General features: G+C 49.5%; 1 protein-coding gene across 2 annotated transcripts in view; it reads right to left on the bottom strand.

Annotated features, from left to right (window-relative positions):
* The window catches only part of ANKRD13C (ankyrin repeat domain 13C), a 108,957-nt gene that overhangs the window by 36,390 nt on the left and 50,653 nt on the right, over positions 1 to 21,914 (bottom strand). Inside the window, exons 2-3 of one of the 2 annotated variants that reach the window (XM_063939096.1) lie at positions 11,236 to 11,277; positions 5,538 to 5,642 (exon numbers count right to left, since the gene is read on the bottom strand). In XM_063939096.1, coding sequence (XP_063795166.1) covers positions 5,538 to 5,642; positions 11,236 to 11,277 — 147 coding nt within the window. Of the gene's footprint in view, positions 1 to 5,537; positions 5,643 to 5,675; positions 5,781 to 11,235; positions 11,278 to 21,914 lie in introns of both variants that reach the window. The other variant, XM_063939095.1, reaches the window with a different exon arrangement.

The following is a 21,914-nucleotide window of genomic DNA, read 5'->3' as shown; positions in this document are numbered from 1 at the left end:
CAGTTACTGAGGGAATGGGGCCACCACACACCCACTGTACTATCCTCACAGCCAGTTACTGAGGGAATGGGGTCACAGCACGCCCACTGTGCTATCGTCACAGCCAGTTACTGAGGGAATGGGGCCACCGCACGCCCATTGTACTATCGTCACAGCCAGTTACTGTACGGAGGTAATAGGGCACCGCACACCCACTGTGCTATCATCACAGCCAGTTACTGAGGGAATGGGGTCACCACACACCCATTGTACTATCGTCACAGCCAGTTACTGAGGGAATGGGGTCACAGCACACCCATTGTACTATCATCACAGCCAGTTACTGAGGTAATAGGGTACCGCACACCCACTGTGCTATCCTCACAGTCAGTTACTGAGGGAATGGGGTCACCACACACCCACTGTACTATCGTCACAACCAGTTACTGAGGGAACGGGGCCACAACACGCCCATTGTACTATCGTCACAGCCAGTTACTGAGGGAATGGGGCCACCACACGCCCACTGTACTATCCTCACAGCCAGTTACTGAGGGAATGGGGTCACAGCACGCCCACTGTGCTATCGTCACAGCCAGTTACTGAGGGAATGGGGCCACCGCACGCCCATTGTACTATCCTCACAGCCAGTTACTGAGTGAATGGGGTCACAGCACACCCATTGTACTATCGTCACAGCCAGTTACTGTACTGAGGTAATAGGGCACCGCACACCCACTGTGCTATCATCACAGCCAGTTACTGAGGGAATGGGGTCACAGCACGCCCACTGTACTATCGTCACATCCAGTTACTGAGGGAATGGGGCCACCACACACCCATTGTACTATCGTCACAGCCAGTTACTGAGGGAATGGGGTCACAGCACGCCCACTGTGCTATCGTCACAGCCAGTTACTGAGGGAATGGGGCCACCGCACGCCCATTGTACTATCGTCACAGCCAGTTACTGTACGGAGGTAATAGGGCACCGCACACCCACTGTGCTATCATCACAGCCAGTTACTGAGGGAATGGGGTCACCACACACCCATTGTACTATCGTCACAGCCAGTTACTGAGGGAAAGGGGTCACAGCACACCCATTGTACTATCATCACAGCCAGTTACTGAGGTAATAGGGTACCGCACACCCACTGTGCTATCCTCACAGTCAGTTACTGAGGGAATGGGGTCACCACACACCCACTGTACTATCGTCACAACCAGTTACTGAGGGAACGGGGCCACAACACGCCCATTGTACTATCGTCACAGCCAGTTACTGAGGGAATGGGGCCACCACACGCCCACTGTACTATCCTCACAGCCAGTTACTGAGGGAATGGGGTCACAGCACGCCCACTGTGCTATCGTCACAGCCAGTTACTGAGGGAATGGGGCCACCGCACGCCCATTGTACTATCCTCACAGCCAGTTACTGAGTGAATGGGGTCACAGCACACCCATTGTACTATCGTCACAGCCAGTTACTGTACTGAGGTAATAGGGCACCGCACACCCACTGTGCTATCATCACAGCCAGTTACTGAGGGAATGGGGTCACAGCACGCCCACTGTACTATCGTCACATCCAGTTACTGAGGGAATGGGGCCACCACACACCCATTGTACTATCGTCACAGCCAGTTACTGAGGGAATGGGGTCACAGCACGCCCACTGTGCTATCGTCACAGCCAGTTACTGAGGGAATGGGGCCACCGCACGCCCATTGTACTATCGTCACAGCCAGTTACTGTACGGAGGTAATAGGGCACCGCACACCCACTGTGCTATCATCACAGCCAGTTACTGAGGGAATGGGGTCACCACACACCCATTGTACTATCGTCACAGCCAGTTACTGAGGGAATGGGGTCACAGCACACCCATTGTACTATCATCACAGCCAGTTACTGAGGTAATAGGGTACCGCACACCCACTGTGCTATCATCACATCCAGTAACTGAGGGAATGGGGCCACCATACACCCACTGTACTATCGTCACAGCCAGTTACTGAGGGAATGGGGTCACAGCACACCCACTATCCTCACAGCCAGTGACTGAGTGAATGGGGTCACGGCACGCCCACTGTACTATCGTCACATCCAGTTACTGTACTGAGGTAATAGGGCACCGCACACCCACTGTACTATCCTCACAGTCAGTTACTGAGGGAATGGGGTCACCACACACCCACTGTACTATCGTCACAACCAGTTACTGAGGGAACGGGGCCACAACACGCCCATTGTACTATCGTCACAGCCAGTTACTGAGGGAATGGGGCCACCACACGCCCACTGTACTATCCTCACAGCCAGTTACTGAGGGAATGGGGTCACAGCACGCCCACTGTGCTATCGTCACAGCCAGTTACTGAGGGAATGGGGTCACAGCACGCCCACTGTGCTATCGTCACAGCCAGTTACTGAGGGAATGGGGTCACCACACACCCATTGTACTATCGTCACAGCCAGTTACTGAGGGAATGGGGTCACAGCACACCCATTGTACTATCATCACAGCCAGTTACTGAGGTAATAGGGTACCGCACACCCACTGTGCTATCATCACATCCAGTAACTGAGGGAATGGGGCCACCATACACCCACTGTACTATCGTCACAGCCAGTTACTGAGGGAATGGGGTCACAGCACACCCACTATCCTCACAGCCAGTGACTGAATGAATGGGGTCACAGCACGCCCACTGTACTATCGTCACATCCAGTTACTGTACTGAGGTAATAGGGCACCGCACACCCACTGTACTATCCTCACAGTCAGTTACTGAGGGAATGGGGTCACCACACACCCACTGTACTATCGTCACAACCAGTTACTGAGGGAACGGGGCCACAACACGCCCATTGTACTATCGTCACAGCCAGTTACTGAGGGAATGGGGCCACCACACGCCCACTGTACTATCCTCACAGCCAGTTACTGAGGGAATGGGGTCACAGCACGCCCACTGTGCTATCGTCACAGCCAGTTACTGAGGGAATGGGGCCACCGCACGCCCATTGTACTATCCTCACAGCCAGTTACTGAGTGAATGGGGTCACAGCACACCCATTGTACTATCGTCACAGCCAGTTACTGTACTGAGGTAATAGGGCACCGCACACCCACTGTGCTATCATCACAGCCAGTTACTGAGGGAATGGGGTCACAGCACGCCCACTGTACTATCGTCACATCCAGTTACTGAGGGAATGGGGCCACCACACACCCATTGTACTATCGTCACAGCCAGTTACTGAGGGAATGGGGTCACAGCACACCCATTGTACTATCGTCACATCCAGTTACTGTACTGAGGTAATAGGGCACCGCACACCCACTGTGCTATCATCACATCCAGTAACTGAGGGAATGGGGCCACCGTACACCCACTGTACTATTGTCACAGCCAGTTACTGAGGGAATGGGGTCACAGCACACCCACTATCCTCACAGCCAGTGACTGAGTGAATGGGGTCACAGCACGCCCACTGTACTATCGTCACATCCAGTTACTGTACTGAGGTAATAGGGCACCGCACACCCACTGTACTATCCTCACAGTCAGTTACTGAGGGAATGGGGTCACCACACACCCACTGTACTATCGTCACAGCCAGTTACTGAGGAACGGGGCCACAACACGCCCATTGTACTATCGTCACAGCCAGTTACTGAGGGAATGGGGCCACCACACGCCCACTGTACTATCGTCACAGCCAGTTACTGAGGGAATGGGGCCACCACACACCCACTGTACTATCGTCACATCCAGTTACTGAGGGAATGGGGCCACCACACGCCCACTGTACTATCGTCACAGCCAGTTACTGAGGGAATGGGGCCACTACACGCCCACTGTACTATCGTCACATCCAGTTACTGAGGGAATGGGGCCACCACACGCCCACTGTACTATCGTCACATCCAGTAACTGAGGGAATGGGGCCACCGCACACCCACTGTACTATCGTCACAGCCAGTTACTGAGGGAATGGGGTCACAGCATACCCATTGTACTATCCTCACAGCCAGTTACTGAGTGAATGGGGTCACAGCACACCCACTGTACTATCCTCACAGCCAGTTACTGAGGGAATGGGGTCACCACACGCCCACTGTACTATCGGCACAGCCAGTTACTGAGGGAATGGGGCCACCGCACGCCCATTGTACTATCGTCACAGCCAGTTACTGAGGGAATGGGGCCACCACACGCCCACTGTACTATCGTCACATCCAGTTACTGAGGGAATGGGGCCACTACACACCCACTGTACTATCGTCACAGTCAGTTACTGAGGGAACGGGGCCACTACACGCCCATTGTACTATCGTCACAGCCAGTTACTGAGGGAATGGGGCCACCACACGCCCACTGTACTATCGTCACATCCAGTTACTGAGGGAATGGGGCCACTACACACCCACTGTACTATCGTCACAGTCAGTTACTGAGGGAACGGGGCCACTACACGCCCATTGTACTATCGTCACAGCCAGTTACTGAGGGAATGGGCCACCGCACACCCATTGTACTATCGTCACAGCCAGTTACTGAGGGAATGGGGCCACCGCACACCCACTGTACTATCGTCACAGCCAGTAACTGAGGGAATGGGGCCACCGCACGCCCATTGTACTATCGTCACTGCCAGTTACTGAGGGAATGGGGCCACCACACGCCCACTGTACTATCGTCACATCAAGTTACTGAGGGAATGGGGCCACCGCACACCCACTGTACTATTCTTGCAGCCAGTTACTGAGGGAATGGGGCCACCGCACGCCCTTTGTACTATCGTCACATCCAGTTACTGAGGGAATGGGGCCACCACACGCCCACTGTACTATCGTCACATCAAGTTACTGAGGGAATGGGGCCACCGCACACCCACTGTACTATTGTCACATCCAGTTACTGAGGGAATGGGGCCACCGCACACCCACTGTACTATCGTCACAGCCAGTTACTGAGGGATTGGGGCCACCGCACACCCACTGTACTATCGTCACATCCAGTTACTGAGGGAATGGGGCCACCGCACGTCCATTGTACTATCCTTACAGCCAGTTACTGAGGGAATGGGGTCACCGCCAGTTACTGAGGGAATGTGGCCACCGCACGTCCATTGTACTATCGTCACAGCCAGTTACTGAGGGAATGGGGCCACCGCACGTCCATTGTACTATCGTCACAGCCAGTTACTAAGGGAATGGGCCCACCGCACGTCCATTGTACTATCGTCACAGCCAGTTACTCAGGGAGCGGCAGCTACTTCATGACCACGTTGGAAACTGGAATACAGTTACTTTTCATTTATACAGCACCAATATACTACGCCGATCAGTCACAGGAGTCTATATGGTTCTGTCCTAATAAGCTCACAAGCTTAGTGTGGAAGACACTTGATGAATAACAGTGATATATTCTAGCTGCTGGGTATACATGTGCATAGATACAGGTGGAAGGTAGCTGAAAACCTGGTAGTGATTACAGACACCCACTAGCAGAACACGTACTGGAATATGAATATTACTGAACCTGCTCTGTACGCAGCCTCAATGATTATACTGAACAGCCAAGGCATGAGTAGTTCCCGTCTCCTTAGTTTAGTCACAGAAAGCCAGGGATGAGGAGACTGATGACCTGTAAGGAGGGAATAGAAGGCAAGACGCTTACTCATCTGTCTGTCTCCGTAGCTGATGGCCTCAGCCAGAGGGCTCCATCCATGCGCGTTTTTCACCTTCACAGGAGCGTTGTGCGCCAGCAGGAGATGAGCACATTCTACAACAAGTCAGTGAAATTAGGAATCCTCAACAGACTAAATAAAGAACAACGTTCATAATAAACCCAACCTTTACATTGCCGAATACTAGGAACAGAAAAGTAGGACTCATGATTTCATTGACTCCGCGGGTAGCAGCTCTGTGTGTATATACTATGCTGAACGGATGATGCTGTATTGTTCCAGCACGAGTGCACTGGTCGCTGCAGGCTGTATTGTATACTGGGCATTGGGATAGATGCTCACAGGGTCCCTGTGCTGGGAAGGGAAGATGTAATGTGCAGGACACTGCTTAGCAAGGGGGTGCACATTTGGGCCATAGTGTGTGAAGCGCGATGCAAATGGGAGCCATCTTGAAAACCTTTCCCGGAGTGCTGTAACAGATACTTCCACCGCTGCATATGTCCCAATGGCTGCCTGCACAGCTTTACATGAAGGCTACATGTGAAAACCATCAAACACCTAATCATGCTTTTATGGAGAACTGCTACGTTACAGGCTATGGGACAGATGTATTAAGTTTGGAGAAGTGATAAAGCAGCGATAAATGCAAGGTGATAACGCTCCAGCCAATCAGCTCCAATATGTAAATTGACAGTTAGGAGCTGACTGGCTGGTGTGTTATCACCTTCCACTTATCACTGCTTTATCCCTTCTCCAGGCTTAAAACATCTGCCCCTGTGTTTGAAAAATGACAGGAGCTAATTCGTTGATACTTTTTCTCTCTTCAATTTATCAATCTTCAAGACTTCGTACATCTGCCCCCAAGTATACAGGTACCTCTGTGCTAAGAACATAAGTGACAGTATAACACATGTAACTGACAGGGAAGGTGGCCCCTCTCAGCTCTACACCCTATAGCAGCTGCACTCCCTGCACCTATGGTAGCTACACCCTGTATATAACACATGTAACTGACAGGGAAGGTGACCCCTCTCAGCTCTGGACCCCATAGCGGCTGCACTCCCTGCACCTATGGTAGCTACACCCTGTATATAACATGTAACTGTGACAGGGAAGGTGGCCCCTCTCAGCTCTACACCCTATAGCAGCTGCACTCCCTGCACCTATGGTAGCTACACCCTGTATATAACTGTGACAGGGAAGGTGGCCCCTCTCAGCTCTGGCCCCCATAGCAGCTGCACTCCCTGCACCTATGGTAGCTACACCCTGTATATAACACATGTAACTGTGACAGGGAAGGTGGCACCTCTCAGCTCTGGCCCCCATAGCAGCTGCACTCCCTGCACCTATGGTAGCTACACCCTGTATATAACATGTAACAGTGACAGGGAAGGTGGCACCTCTCAGCTCTGGCCCCCATAGCAGCTGCACTCCCTGCACCTATGGTAGCTACACCCTGTATATAACACATGTAACTGACAGGGAAGGTGGCCCCTCTCAGCTCTAGACCCCATAGCGGCTGCACTCCCTGCACCTATGGTAGCTACACCCTGTATATAACATGTAACTGTGACAGGGAAGGTGGCTCCTCTCAGCTCTACACCCTATAGCAGCTGCACTCCCTGCACCTATGGTAGCTACACCCTGTATATAACACATGTAACTGTGACAGGGAAGGTGGCCCCTCTCAGCTCTACACCCTATAGCAGCTAAACTCACTGCACCTATGGTAGCTACACCTGTATATAACACATGTAACTGTGACAGGGAAGGTGGCCCCTCTCAGCTCTGGCCCCATAGCAGCTGCACTCCCTGCACCTATGGTAGCTACACTCTGTATATAACACATGTAACTGTGACAGGGAAGGTGGCCCCTCTCAGCTCTACACCCTATAGCAGCTACACTCCCTGCACCTATGGTAGCTACACCCTGTATATAACACATGTAACTGTGACAGGGAAGGTGGCCCCTCTCAGCTCTGGCCCCATAGCAGCTGCACTCCCTGCACCTATGGTAGCTACACCCTGTATATAACACAAATAACTGTGACAGGGAAGGTGGCCCCTCTCAGCTCTGGCCCCATAGCAGCTGCACTCCCTGCACCTATGGTAGCTACACCCTGTATATAACACATGTAACTGTGACAGGGAAGGTGGCCCCTCTCACCTCTGGGCCCCATAGCAGCTGCACTCCCTGCACCTATGGTAGCTACACCCTGTATATAACATGTAACTGTGACAGTGAAGGTGGCCCCTCTCAGCTCTACACCCTATAGCAGCTACACTCCCTGCACCTATGGTAGCTACACCCTGTATATAACACATGTAACTGTGACAGGGAAGGTGGCCCCTCTCAGCTCTGGCCCCATAGCAGCTGCACTCCCTGCACCTATGGTAGCTACACCCTGTATATAACACAAGTAACTGTGACAGGGAAGGTGGCCCCTCTCAGCTCTGGCCCCATAGCAGCTGCACTCCCTGCACCTATGGTAGCTACACCCTGTATATAACATGTAACTGTGACAGGGAAGGTGGCCCCTCTCAGCTTTACACCCTATAGCAGCTGCACTCCCTGCACCTATGGTAGCTACACCCTGTATATAACACATGTAACTGTGACAGGGAAGGTGGCACCTCTCAGCTCTGGCCCCCATAGCAGCTGCACTCCCTGCACCTATGGTAGCTACACCCTGTATATAACACATGTAACTGACAGGGAAGGTGGCCCCTCTCAGCTCTGTACCCCATAGCAGCTGCACTCCCTGCACCTATGGTAGCTACTCCCTGTATATAACACATGTAACTGTGACAGGGAAGGGGGCACCATAGCAGCTGTACTCCCTGCACCTATGGTAGCTACACCCTGTATATAACGCATGCAACTGTGACAGGGAAGGTGGCCCCTCTCAGCTCTAGACCCCATAGCGGCTGCACTCCCTGCACCTATGACAGCTACACCCTGTATATAACACATGTAACTGTGACAGGGAAGGTGGCCCCTCTCAGCTCTGGACCCCATAGCGGCTGCACTCCCTGCACCTATGGTAGCTACACCCTGTATATAACATGTAACTGTGACAGGGAAGGTGGCCCCTCTCAGCTCTACACCCTATAGCAGCTGCACTCCCTGCACCTATGGTAGCTACACCCTGTATATAACACATGTAACTGTGACAGGGAAGGTGGCCCCTCTCAGCTCTACACCCTATAGCAGCTGCACTCCCTGCACCTATGGTAGCTACACCCTGTATATAACATATGTAACTGTGACAGGGAAGGTGGCCCCTCTCAGCTCTGGCCCCCATAGCAGCTGCACTCCCTGCACCTATGGTAGCTACACCCTGTATATAACACATGTAACTGTGACAGGGAAGGTGGCCCCTCTCAGCTCTGGCCCCCATAGCAGCTGCACTCCCTGCACCTATGGTAGCTACACCCTGTATATAACACATGTAACTGTGACAGGGAAGGTGGCCCCTCTCAGCTCTGTACCCCATAGCAGCTGCACTCCCGGCACCTATGGTAGCTACTCCCTGTATATAACACATGTAACTGTGACAGGGAAGGGGGCACCTCTCAGCTCCGGGCCCCATAGCAGCTGCATTCCCTGAACCTATGGTAGCTACACCCTGTATATAACACATGTAACTGTGACAGGGAAGGTGGCCCCTCTCAGCTCTGGGCCCATATCAGCTGCACTGCCTGCACCTATGGTAGCTACACACTGTATATAACATGTAGCTGTGACAGGGAAGGTGGCCCCTCTCAGCTCTGGGCCCATAGCGGCTGCACTCCCTGCACCTATGGTAACTACACCATGTATATAACACATGTAACTGTGACAGGGAAGGTGGCCACTCTCAGCTCCGGGCCCCATAGCAGCTGCATTCCCTGAACCTATGGTAGCTACACCCTGTATATAACACATGTAACTGTGACAGGGAAGGTGGCCCCTCTCAGCTCTGGGCCCATATCAGCTGCACTGCCTGCACCTATGGTAGCTACACACTGTATATAACATGTAGCTGTGACAGGGAAGGTGGCCCCTCTCAGCTCTGGGCCCATAGCGGCTGCACTCCCTGCACCTATGGTAGCTACACCCTGTATATAACACATGTAACTGTGACAGGGAAGGTGGCCCCTCTCAGCTCCGGGCCCCATAGCAGCTGCACTCTCTGCACCTATGGTAGCTACACCCTGTATACAACACATGTAACTGTGACAGGGAAGGTGGCCCCTCTCAGCTCTGGGCCCCATAGCAGCTGCACTCCCTGCACCTATGGTAGCTACTCCCTGTATATAACACATGTAACTGTGACAGGGAAGGTGGCCCCTCTCAGCTCTGTACCCCATAGCAGCTGCACTCCCTGCACCTATGGTAGCTACTCCCTGTATATAACACATGTAACTGTGACAGGGAAGGTGGCCCCTCTCAGCTCTGGGCCCATAGCAGCTGCACTCCCTGCACCTATGGTAGCTACACCCTGTATATAACACATGTAACTGTGACAGGGAAGGTGGCCCCTCTCAGCTCTGACCCCATAGCAGCTGCACTCCCTGCACCTATGGTAGCTACACCCTGTATATAACACATGTAACTGTGACAGGGAAGGTGGCCCCTCTCAGCTCTGGGCCCATAGCAGCTGCACTCCCTGCACCTATGGTAGCTACACCCTGTATATCACACATGTAACTGTGACAGGGAAGGTGGCCCCTCTGAGCTCTGGCCCCATAGCAGCTGCACACCCTGCACCTATAGTAGCTACAACCTGTATATAACACATGTAACTGTGACAGGGAAGGTGGCCCCTCTCAGCTCTGGCCCCATAGCAGCTGCACTCCCTGCACCTATGGTAGCTACACCCTGTATATAACACATGTAACTGTGACAGGGAAGGTGGCACCTCTCAGCTCTGGCCCCCATAGCAGCTGCATTCCCTGAACCTATGGTAGCTACACCCTGTATATCACACATGTAACTGTGACAGGGAAGGTGGCCCCTCTCAGCTCTGGGCCCATAGCAGCTGCACTCCCTGCACCTATGGTAGCTACAACCTGTATATCACACATGTAACTGTGACAGGGAAGGTGGCCCCTCTGAGCTCTGGCCCCATAGCAGCTGCACACCCTGCACCTATAGTAGCTACAACCTGTATATAACACATGTAACTGTGACAGGGGAGGTGGCCCCTCTGAGCTCTGGCCCCATAGCAGCTGCACACCCTGCACCTATGGTAGCTACGCTCTTGGTGACAAATTATAGTTCTGTTTAGCTCTGAGAATGGTGTCTCGCTGGGTATAAACCCATATAATGTATATGGTGTATGTTTGGTCACATACTCCTCAGTCCTGAGAACAAAGTAACAGAAATAATGGTCTGGTAGCTGGGCACAGATCACAGCAACACGCAGCATAAGGTAACAGCAGATGGAAGGACACTGCGGAAGGGAGCCTGGATCTCTGTAGATTAATCGGCTGAGCTGCTGCCATTGTGCTGCAGATTACTGGTCTCTTTAAATCAGAACACTACTAGTTTTTAGAACAACTTACCCTTATTGCCCAACATCACAGCGAGGTGTAACGGAGAATTACCTAGAAGAGGAAAAGAAGAGGTATTGAGTCACTACAGCTGGGATACAAATCGCGCATATATATATACACATATATATACACATATATATATATACATACATACACACACACACACACACACATATACACACCACCATTACAGCATATCACACAAGCCTCTCCGCTCTATATAGCTGGCCATCTGATTATTGTGCAGCATGTCCACACAATGCAAACGCAGACTCACAACACGCACAGCGAGTTCTACAATAGCAGTAACAGTTTTATGCTTTTTTTTTTTTTTTAAGGCACCCTACCTTTAAAGGGATCACCGCTGTGTAATTGAAAGTTGACCATTAAAAAGGGAACAATTGGTGGCTGAAACGCTCTTTACACAGCAGAATGGCACGGACCACTGCTGCAAGGTCCATATCATGCACCAATTCAGGACTTGGATATTTGAACAATCAAGTCATTGCCACATGTGGAATTTTGCTGTGGGAGGAGTCTGAGATAAGAGACATCGCTCATCGCCACCTAGAGAAATAGCTCTTCTGACAGTCTATTGGACAGCCTTATATGTAAGCAGATGTATTTTATATTACATTTGGCAAAATACCAGCAACTAATATATGGGACTGACAAGAAAACAATTTGTGAATTATTACAACTGGTGAGTCTCTGGCTCATTATAGGGGAGATCAAACTTTGGAGAGAGATAAAGTATCAACCAATCAGCTCCTAACTGCCATGTTCCAGGATGTTTGCAAAAGGACTAACTGGCTGGCACTATATCTCTCTCTCCAAGCTTTTTTTTAGGACTTTCAGACTGACATTATTTACTTGCAGATGCTATAATCGGGGGTTATACTAATGATGCTTCTCCGCTAGTGACTTGCACGTCACATGGAGATGAAAGACGAGAGCGTTCGCTATGACACAAGCAGACATTCCGGCATCATGGAGCACAAACTAACGAGTCGCCGCTTTGAAAGGAACGAAATCTTTTGAAGAAATAGTGCATGCCTTTGGGGGCGAACCGCGCATCGCGGATGGCAGATCTAGGGCAGCAAAGACGCAAGTTGTTCTAATAAAACTTTAAACAGCACTTTACTTTCCTGCACCTGAAATATTTATATACAGACAATAAAGTGACGCTGTGCGAGTTACGCCTGCATGAGGAAGCTTAAAGTGAACAGCATTACAAAGAAGAGGTTTGACACAAGTATTTGTTTTCTTTAGGCCAAATCTTGTATATACCATGTTATGTGACCACCATCAGTACAAATGTACGCTCGCCATGCTTCGGACAAGGTGGTTACTATTCCCAATAGATGTCCACGTGGATAGTAAATCAAGCAAATGCTGGTAAAACATGTGAAAACCCCCAAAAACGTGTCCTCCACTGTCATGGCGACTTTTTGAACCAGTCTATCACCCGAATACTGGTTGAGGCTTCGCCAGTGTAAGTATTTGATAAAACTAGTTTTGTAGACCAGCTCTTAATACAATAAGCGGATGCCCACGTCTCAGTGGGTGCTTGGAAGTCAGTAAGTATTCTATATGGCCAAACGGAGGTATCTTTGTGTTAAATACTGTACACCGAAATCATGGAAATCTAAAATTCCCATCGGATTGATGCCCATGCGTAGTGACAATAGGTCACACATGAACAGTGGAGGATTTCTAAATGGAACTTAATATACTACGTCTCCAGGTTCAATCCCAAAAACTGATGTATAGACGAGTTCACATACAGACACCCAAATCCCACCAAGCAGCCCCGTCTGGGGCACCACGGATTTTGCAGCACCGTGCAACCTTTTTTTCTTCTAAAAATGTGTATTAATGTATTGTGCTAATCCTAAGTACAGTAGTTTGTGCACTATTAGCGAATTAAGATGGAAGATTCAGGAAAAAGTACAGAACGGATCTCTGATTTCTGCCTTTACTCACTTTATTCTGAATTTTGCACCTTCATTTTCTAATAAATACTGTCACAAAGAAACTGGTATAAAATAGCAGACTAAGCATAACAGTGTATGGCCACACACACTAATCTTAAATACACTGAGGCAGATGTATTAAGCCTGGAGAAGTGATACAGCAGTGATAAGTGATAACTCACCAGCCAATCATTACAACAGTTAGGAGCTGATTGGCTGGTGCGTTATCACCTTCCACTTATCACTTCTTTATCCCTTTCTCCAGGCTTAATACATCTGCCCCACTATTTGGTTCACCATTTGTAAACGATTATGCAAATTTGAGGAAAAAAGTACTGAAGTCTGGGAATCGGTACTTGTGGCACAGTATCTTAAGATCCTTCCAAATGCTCCATCTTCACTGTCCCACGCCTAGTCTATGGGAGCAATTCAAATATCCCGTTTTCTGTCAGCAAATATACTGAAAGTACGGCAACACTAGATTTCCTGCGCATCACTATGCCGGTGAGATACCAGAGAAAGGTCGGCTAACCGACTCTACCCAATGTGAGCAAGACGGAAAAAAAGCGATTTGTGCAAAAAAGAAAAAGCCTAACAGTAGTAATTCTGCCTGGACTGATCGCCAGAAGCAAACTTCTCTAACCAAATGCAGATAGCTCAGGTTTTCTGCTGCATTTCAGGCACATTCAGCGGGATGAATATTACGCTGGTGCCTATATTCACCCATGCGCGCGAGCAATATTGAAGTTTGAGTTAGAAAGATTCTCTAATACCACTTTCAGACAGATAGCCTGCGCTTCGACCCGGTATTGGAACACGAGTTGGAACCCGGTCACAGCTCAGTAACCCCCTTTCACACAAGAGATGAGATTCCCAGGGGCAATCATTTGGACCCATGAATTTGCCGGGACAAGATGGCTTAACCTGGGTTCTTTCTGTGTGAAAGGGATCGCTCAGGTCCTCGACCTTTGACCTGGGTGGACACATTCACACAGAGAAAGGCGCAGGGTTAAGCCGGCGTGCCCCGGCAAATCACCGGATCAAAATCTCTGCGTGAAAAAGGTATAACTAGAGCATTATAGGCCAGAGCTCTTCAGACGTCAAACCATCAAACTAACAGGGCCAACTGCAATATGCTTAACTTCTGCTGTGCTTAGTAATCTACAGTCACTAAGCCTCATACCCGCTGGCATTTTAACAGTTGTAAATATCACTTGGTATTTAAATCTAGGAGGGGAAAAACAAATAACCATTTCTGCAATGGACCACTAAGGTTTTCATGAAACAACGGTTTCCAGTGGCTCCATTTGTGCAATTGTAAACCACATTAAAAAAATAAAGGCATACAGTATTTATATTCTGCTACAATGCATTAATCTGTCTCGTCTCTCCCCTATGCTGGCAACAATTCACAAATGTCATACGGCATTCCATGCAAGGAGTGGGAGCAGTCAGGTGCAGGAACATTGCAATGTAGAAAGATGAAGCTTCGGGGGAGGGGGAGATGGAGGTAAATCAATGGTAAATAGAAGTAGGACCCTTCTCCAGCCTGCATCACGCAGCTGGCTGGGAAACCTCTGGCCATTTAAAAAAAGGCACCAATGTCATTTGAAGGGGAAGAGAGAGCATGTCAAATACACCTTGAAATTGCTTCAAATGAAATCTACGCTTATTAACAGCAAGGTTTTTAGGCTCCGTAGCAAACTGAAAAATTGCTAGAATATATAATTTTGCACAAATGTAATTATCCAGTTTGCAAAATCAAAACCTGTAGCGATCGCGTGACAAACAGCAGCCGACGGTTATTGTAAATCTACTTTCACATGAGAAAATAAAAAGGACCTCATTTCCTGCCTGCGCATCTAAGCCGCGATGATCGAGTGACCTTCTGTGCAGGGAGATCTGCCAGTAAAATTCATTATGTTTTCATTCAGAGATTTCTCTATGGGATACTTGGCATTAATGACTTGTAAGAGGCATCTGATGGCTGGCTTCTCTATAGGGTATAACAAAATGTGGACACGCTGGACTTAATTAGTAAAAATAAATGAATAATTGGTACAACGTAGTGGTAATTTATTCAGTCATGTGAACGTTTGCCCATTTTGCAGTTGAATAAAGATAGTAGCATGGATTTAAGTGAATGTCACAGTATGGCCATGCACCCTGCCAGCAAATGCTGTGAATGAACAGAAGGGATATAAGGAGCTTGCACACGGTGACTAATTCCAAATAAAAAGGAAAATACAGCCAAAAATAATTTCTTGCCTTATTATCCGGCTTTTGTAGATGCTAACACGTGTGCTGAGAAATTCGGAAGCTTGTAGCAAATGCAATATACAGGAATGCAGCCAATCAACTATATACAGTGACCTCACTGAGGTATGTGGCACACTGTGCCTCAATTATATCACTTGCTTTCAGTGAATGCACGGGCTCGGTGTTGGTCTGCCCACACAAGGTTTGCTTTCCTCTGTGTGCAAACAGCAGACTTCAGGGGAAGGGACGCATCTCCCCTCTCTATGCTCAGTGGTAGGTGCAAAATTTAATGGACATGAAAGGGCCTTTGGAAAGGGGCAATTAGGAATCACTTCAGTGCACATAAAAACAGCAGCAACCTCCTAATAAACGTATCCTCCCCACATAAAACTACACAGGATTTACATGAAATTGTGCCTCTGATTTGCAGTCACTAGCACAAAGAACACTGGTGATTGGTATTGCGTTCCGCATTAACCTCTGCCACAAAACGCCATCACGTAATCCATTGTGGTTTTTCCACACAATCAATTGAGGAATTAATCTAAATATCAATTCAATAAAGTAAATTTAATGCATAATAAATTGGTGAATGAAAATCTGAGCAGTTTTTACTTCAATAGAAGTTTAAAGGGCCCCATACACTAGAACGATTTTACACGATTTCATACAATCCCGATATATCCGTCTGATATATTGTATGAAATTGTGTACAATCGTATGTGTTTTAGATCGTATCCAATCTGATGCGCGTCCCCGTGGCTGTCGGATAGGATTCCCTAGATCGTTGGTGCTGCACTAATGACATATCGGAATTGGATGGAATCGGATGTTTTTTGTGCATGTGATATATCGCATGCGATGTATCACAAGGAAGTGTGACTGGCATTCTCAGGACACTCCCAGCCCCCGTAGCCCTCTATCCAGCCCATCAGATTTATCTCATGGTACAATTGTATGCCGTACGATATTTTGCATGCGATGTACAGTGGCTTCATCAATCGCATGCGATATATCTTATGCAAAAATAGCGCAAAAGTACCAAAATCGTATGGAATCACTCCCGAGAAGGTCCCGAGGGGAGTTTAAGGGAAATTACATCCGACTTCAGCCTCAGACATATCGTTGTAGTGTACAGGGCCCTTGAGAATCACGCGTTACGTACATTTTATTACTGTTTAGTAGCACGGACTGCTGCCTGTATGTACTGTACAGAGCCTTTCCCATCCATCTCAATAGTCCATTCACTGCAAAGGGATTTCTACATGTAGAGCACACACTGGAAACCACAAAAATAAAAAGGCTTTCAAATAGAAAAGCTCTCTGCCCTTGTGATGTGGACTGGCATCCGTGTAAGGATGGACAAAAAGAATTAAAAAAAGGTACTGGTATACTGTAATTATGTAGAATGCGCCATTAAATCTCGGCACAACTCTACTTACTGTACCCATAACAGTATGTACAGATGTGTCTTCATACACAGGGTCTTGGCGTCACACAGTGTAGTGTTCATGCTAGGCTGTTTTAGCAGAGCGCCGCGCCCTGCCCGATTTTTTAAAGGCAAAATCTGCCCTGCCCCTTCCGCAGCGCCCTGCTAGAACAGCCGCCCGCTTCCTGCCCTCCCAGCTTGCAAAGATGCCGTGCACATGCGCACGGCATCCATTCACGCTATGGGAGAGAGCTGGGGGAAGCCCAGCACCTCCGTCGGTGCTGGGCACGCCCCCAACAGTGATGTCGCCTGCCACAGACGCCCCCTATAGCAACGTCTTTGGACCGCACCGCCCATTAAAATGACGTTTGCATGGCTACGCCCCCTATTTTACATGGCCGCCCCCCCCCCCCCCCCCCGTTCCGGGCACGTGCGTGGCGGCGCCCTGCCCTATTTGAATCCTAGAAGGAACACTATAGTGCAAGACGTCCGTCGCGATAGACGCTCAGATGAGCAGCGTACTGTGTTTTGCGTCTTAGTCACATACACAGCAAAAAGTGGCACAAGAACTGGTGTAACACATACACAAAGCCGCAGCGGAAGCACAATGGAACTTGGTGTGAGGAACAGCCGCTCATATCAGAGCCCCTTTTACGGATTCAGGCTCAACCGCACTCAAATGTACAAATGCCGCAAGCCCCAGTGATCAGAGTACGCCAGCAATGGATCTGTCACTTCCAGGTGTTTTAATTGTGCAAATAAAACGCCTGACGTTGCCGACTTGCACGGCTATTTGGCACAACTTGAGCCACAGTGTATGAGGACGCCTCTATATATAGTGACAGATACCAGGGTATAATGAGCACATAATTAATAAACTGGAAATTTTGCAAGCAGCATCAGGAAGATTGGCGCCATACTCAGGGCAATCCATAACGGCCCCACCGGCGTCACTACTGAAGGCGTGACCAGGACTTACGGAGGTGCTGGGCTTTCCCCTCAATGTGAATAGATGCGCACGGCACCTATTCACGCGGCGGCAGTGGGCAGGCTGTTTTAGCAAGGCGCTGCTAAAAGGGCAGGGAGTATTTCTTCGCTTAAAAATTGGGTAGCGCCCTGCTAAAACAGCCTAGCGTGAAGACCACAGTCGTCTTCCATCTGCAATTTCCTGTGTATCCCTATGGGGCTGCAAAGTAAAATGCACAATGAAGGGGGGACATGGGGAGCTACTGCCAGCATTTAATGCAGACACAATGGCGCATTGTCTATAGGAGGCCATGATACTTAAAGCACAGCTCATGCCATCTTCTTAATCATTTTTAGAAATCTCACCGAGTACATAGCTTTAGAGTGACAGTCCGGCTCCCCGGTGCATCTGCTGAATTCTACAGCACCATTTGCCTCTATTACAGGGGGCGCACCGAGTACTTAGCTTTAGAGTGACAGTCCGGCTCCCCGGTGCGTCTGCTGAATTCTACAGCACCATTTGCCTCTATTACAGGGGGCGCACCGAGTACTTAGCTTTAGAGTGACAGTCCGGCTCCCCGGTGCGTCTGCTGAATTCTACAGCACCATTTGCCTCTATTACAGGGGGCGCACCGAGTACATAGCTTTAGAGTGACAGTCCGGCTCCCCGGTGCGTCTGCTGAATTCTACAGCACCATTTGCCTCTATTACAGGGGGCGCACCGAGTACTTAGGGCAAAATGTTAGTGTTTAGTTCCAAAGTCAAGGTGTCCATTCACAATATGATCCAGCAATTCGTCTCGCCGGAGAACGGCCCAATCCAGGTCATATTTGGCAACATTTTAAATATATCCGGCTTTTTGGTGCTCAAACCAATGCCCAGATACTACAGGGTGCAGGAATGGCGGCAGAAACTGTCACAGTCTGGTTAACATCTGACTGATCCCGAAGCATGGATTGGGGTCTCCAGTCTTTTCAGGCCAATACATGGAGAGATATGGGGCTAATGCATTCCCCAATATCCCCAACTGACCATGAAAGTCACAGCGTATGTAAAACATGGGTTGGGTTTGAGTTGCCGACGGTCAAAATACCGACTGCGGCATTCCGAACCTAAACCCGCAGCCTAAGCTCCCCCGCCACCCCTCCCCGCAGCCTAAAGCGTACCTGTCCGACGACCCGGCAAACATTTAATCGGGATCCCGGCTGCTGGGATTCTGGTGTCGGGATTGTGTCCCTAGTTGCGGCACTGAGCAGTGTCGGGATTATGGCGTTGGCATTTTGAATGCCGGGATCCCGAGAAACATTACTGCGTATAAGGCACTGTCCTGAAGTTACTATTTTATACTGCACAGTACACAACGTGGAGTCTCGGCCTTCTTAATACATAGGCAGATCACTTTAGCTAATGTTTTGCTGATCTCTGCTGTATTGGCACAGCGGGCTATCGGGTCTGAACTGCGATCTGCATCTCAGCCCAGCGATCGGCGCGTTCACTGGGCAGGAGGCGTTAGGCCGCCGTTTTGGGGGCACGGTCCGGGCAACGCAGGCGTGCCCGAAGCGTCCTGGTAGTGGGTCGCGGCAGCTGCGTAACGTCACACACAGCTGCTGCGACCCGGAGAGCGACGGGTAACTCCCTGCCAGTGCGCAGGAGCTGCGCTGATCGGGAGCGAACTCTTCAGGTACAAAAGCATCGTCGCCGTGTGATGCTTTTGTACCTGTGCGTGGGAGGGGGGGGGGGGGGCAGAGCCAGACATGCGGGGCGGACTAGCCCAGTGCTGGGCGTCCCCCCGCATGTCTCTGAAAGTGATCGTAGATTACGATCAAGTCTGAATTACCTCCCACGTTCGCAACCGCTTTCACCATCACTCCCATAACACGGAACGTCTTTGTACGTGCACTAAGACACTTCCCTGTCACTGACCAGGAGGACCCAATACATTTTCACTACACTTCTCCTTGCGTGCATCTGAAGATAGACTCTGCCAGGACAAAATCAGGGCGAATATGGAACAGCTAAAAATAAGAATTTACTTACCGATAATTCTATTTCTCGTAGTCCGTAGTGGATGCTGGGGACTCCGTAAGGACCATGGGGATAGCGGCTCCGCAGGAGACAGGGCACAAAAGTAAAAGCTTTAGGATCAGGTGGTGTGCACTGGCTCCTCCCCCTATGACCCTCCTCCAAGCCTCAGTTAGGATACTGTGCCCGGACGAGCGTACACAATAAGGAAGGATTTTGAATCCCGGGTAAGACTCATACCAGCCACACCAATCACACTGTACAACCTGTGATCTGAACCCAGTTAACAGCATGATAACAGCGGAGCCTCTGAAAAGATGGCTCACAACAATAATAACCCGATTTTTGTAACAATAACTATGTACAAGTATTGCAGACAATCCGCACTTGGGATGGGTGCCCAGCATCCACTACGGACTACGAGAAATAGAATTATCGGTAAGTAAAATAAGAATTTACTTACCGATAATTCTATTTCTCGTAGTCCGTAGTGGATGCTGGGGACTCCGTCAGGACCATGGGGTTTAGCGGCTCCGCAGGAGACAGGGCACAATAATAAAAGCTTTAGGATCAGGTGGTGTGCACTGGCTCCTCTCCCTATGACCCTCCTCCAAGCCTCAGTTAGGATACTGTGCCCGGACGAGCGTGCATAATAAGGAAGGATATTGAATCCCGGGTAAGACTCATACCAGCCACACCAATCACACCGTACAACCTGTGATCTGAACCCAGTTAACAGTATGATAACAACGAAGGAGCCTCTGAAAAGATGGCTCACAACAAGAATAACCCGATTTTTGTAACAATAACTATGTACAAGTATTGCAGACAATCCGCACTTGGGATGGGCGCCCAGCATCCACTACGGACTACGAGAAATAGAATTATCGGTAAGTAAATTCTTATTTTCTCTAACGTCCTAAGTGGATGCTGGGGACTCCGTCAGGACCATGGGGATTATACCAAAGCTCCCAAACGGGCGGGAGAGTGCGGATGACTCTGCAGCACCGAATGAGAGAACTCCAGGTCCTCCTCAGTCAGGGTGTGCCCCTGACCAAGTAGCAGCTCGGCAAAGTTGTAAAGCCGAGACCCCTCGGGCAGCCGCCCAAGATGAGCCCACTTCCTTGTGGAATGGGCTTTTACTGATTTTGGCTGTGGCAAGCCTGCCACAGAATGTGCAAGCTGAATTGTACTACAAATCCAGCGAGCAATCGTCTGCTTAGAAGCAGGAACACCCATCTTGTTGGGTGCATACAGGCTAAACAGCGAGTCAGATTTTCTGACTCCAGTCGTCCTGGAAACATATTTTCAGGGCCCTGACAACGTCAAGTAACTTGGAGTCCTCCAAGTCCCTAGTAGCCGCAGGTACCACAATAGGTTGGTTCATGTGAAAAACAGAAAACACCTTAAGGAGAAATTGAGGACGAGTCCTCAATTCTGCTCTGTCAGAATGAAAAATTAAGTAAGGGCTTTTATATGATAAAGCCGCCCATTCTGACACACGCCTGGCTGAAACCAGGGCTAATAGAATCTTCACCTTCCATGTGAAATATTTTAATTCCACAGTGGTGAGTGGATCAAACCAATGTGACTTTAGGAAACTCAAAACAACATTGAGATCCCCAAGGTGCCACTGGAGGCACAAAAGGAGGCTGTATATGCAGTACCCCTTTTACAAACGTCTGAACTTCAGGCACTGAAGCCAGTTCTTTTTGGAAGAAATTCGACAGGGTCGAAATTTGAACCTTAATGGACCCTAATTTTAGGCCCATAGACAGTCCTGTTTTCAGGAAATGTAGGAAACGACCCAGTTGGAATTCCTCTGTAGGGACCTTCTTGGCCTCACACCACGCAACATATTTTCGCCAAATGAGGGGAAAATGTTTTGCGGTTACATCCTTCCTGGCTTCGACCAGGGTAGGGATGACTTCATCTGGAATGCCCTTTCAGGATCCGGCGTTCAACTGCCATGCCGTCAAACGCAGCCGCGGTAAGTCTTGGAACAGACAAGGCCCCTGCTGGAGCAGGTCCTTTCT

The sequence above is a fragment of the Pseudophryne corroboree genome, chromosome 9 (assembly GCF_028390025.1).
Source record: "Pseudophryne corroboree isolate aPseCor3 chromosome 9, aPseCor3.hap2, whole genome shotgun sequence".
NCBI lineage: Eukaryota > Metazoa > Chordata > Amphibia > Anura > Myobatrachidae > Pseudophryne > Pseudophryne corroboree.
The sequence above is the reverse complement of the archived record's forward strand: the minus strand, read 5'-3'. Positions and strand labels throughout refer to the sequence as shown.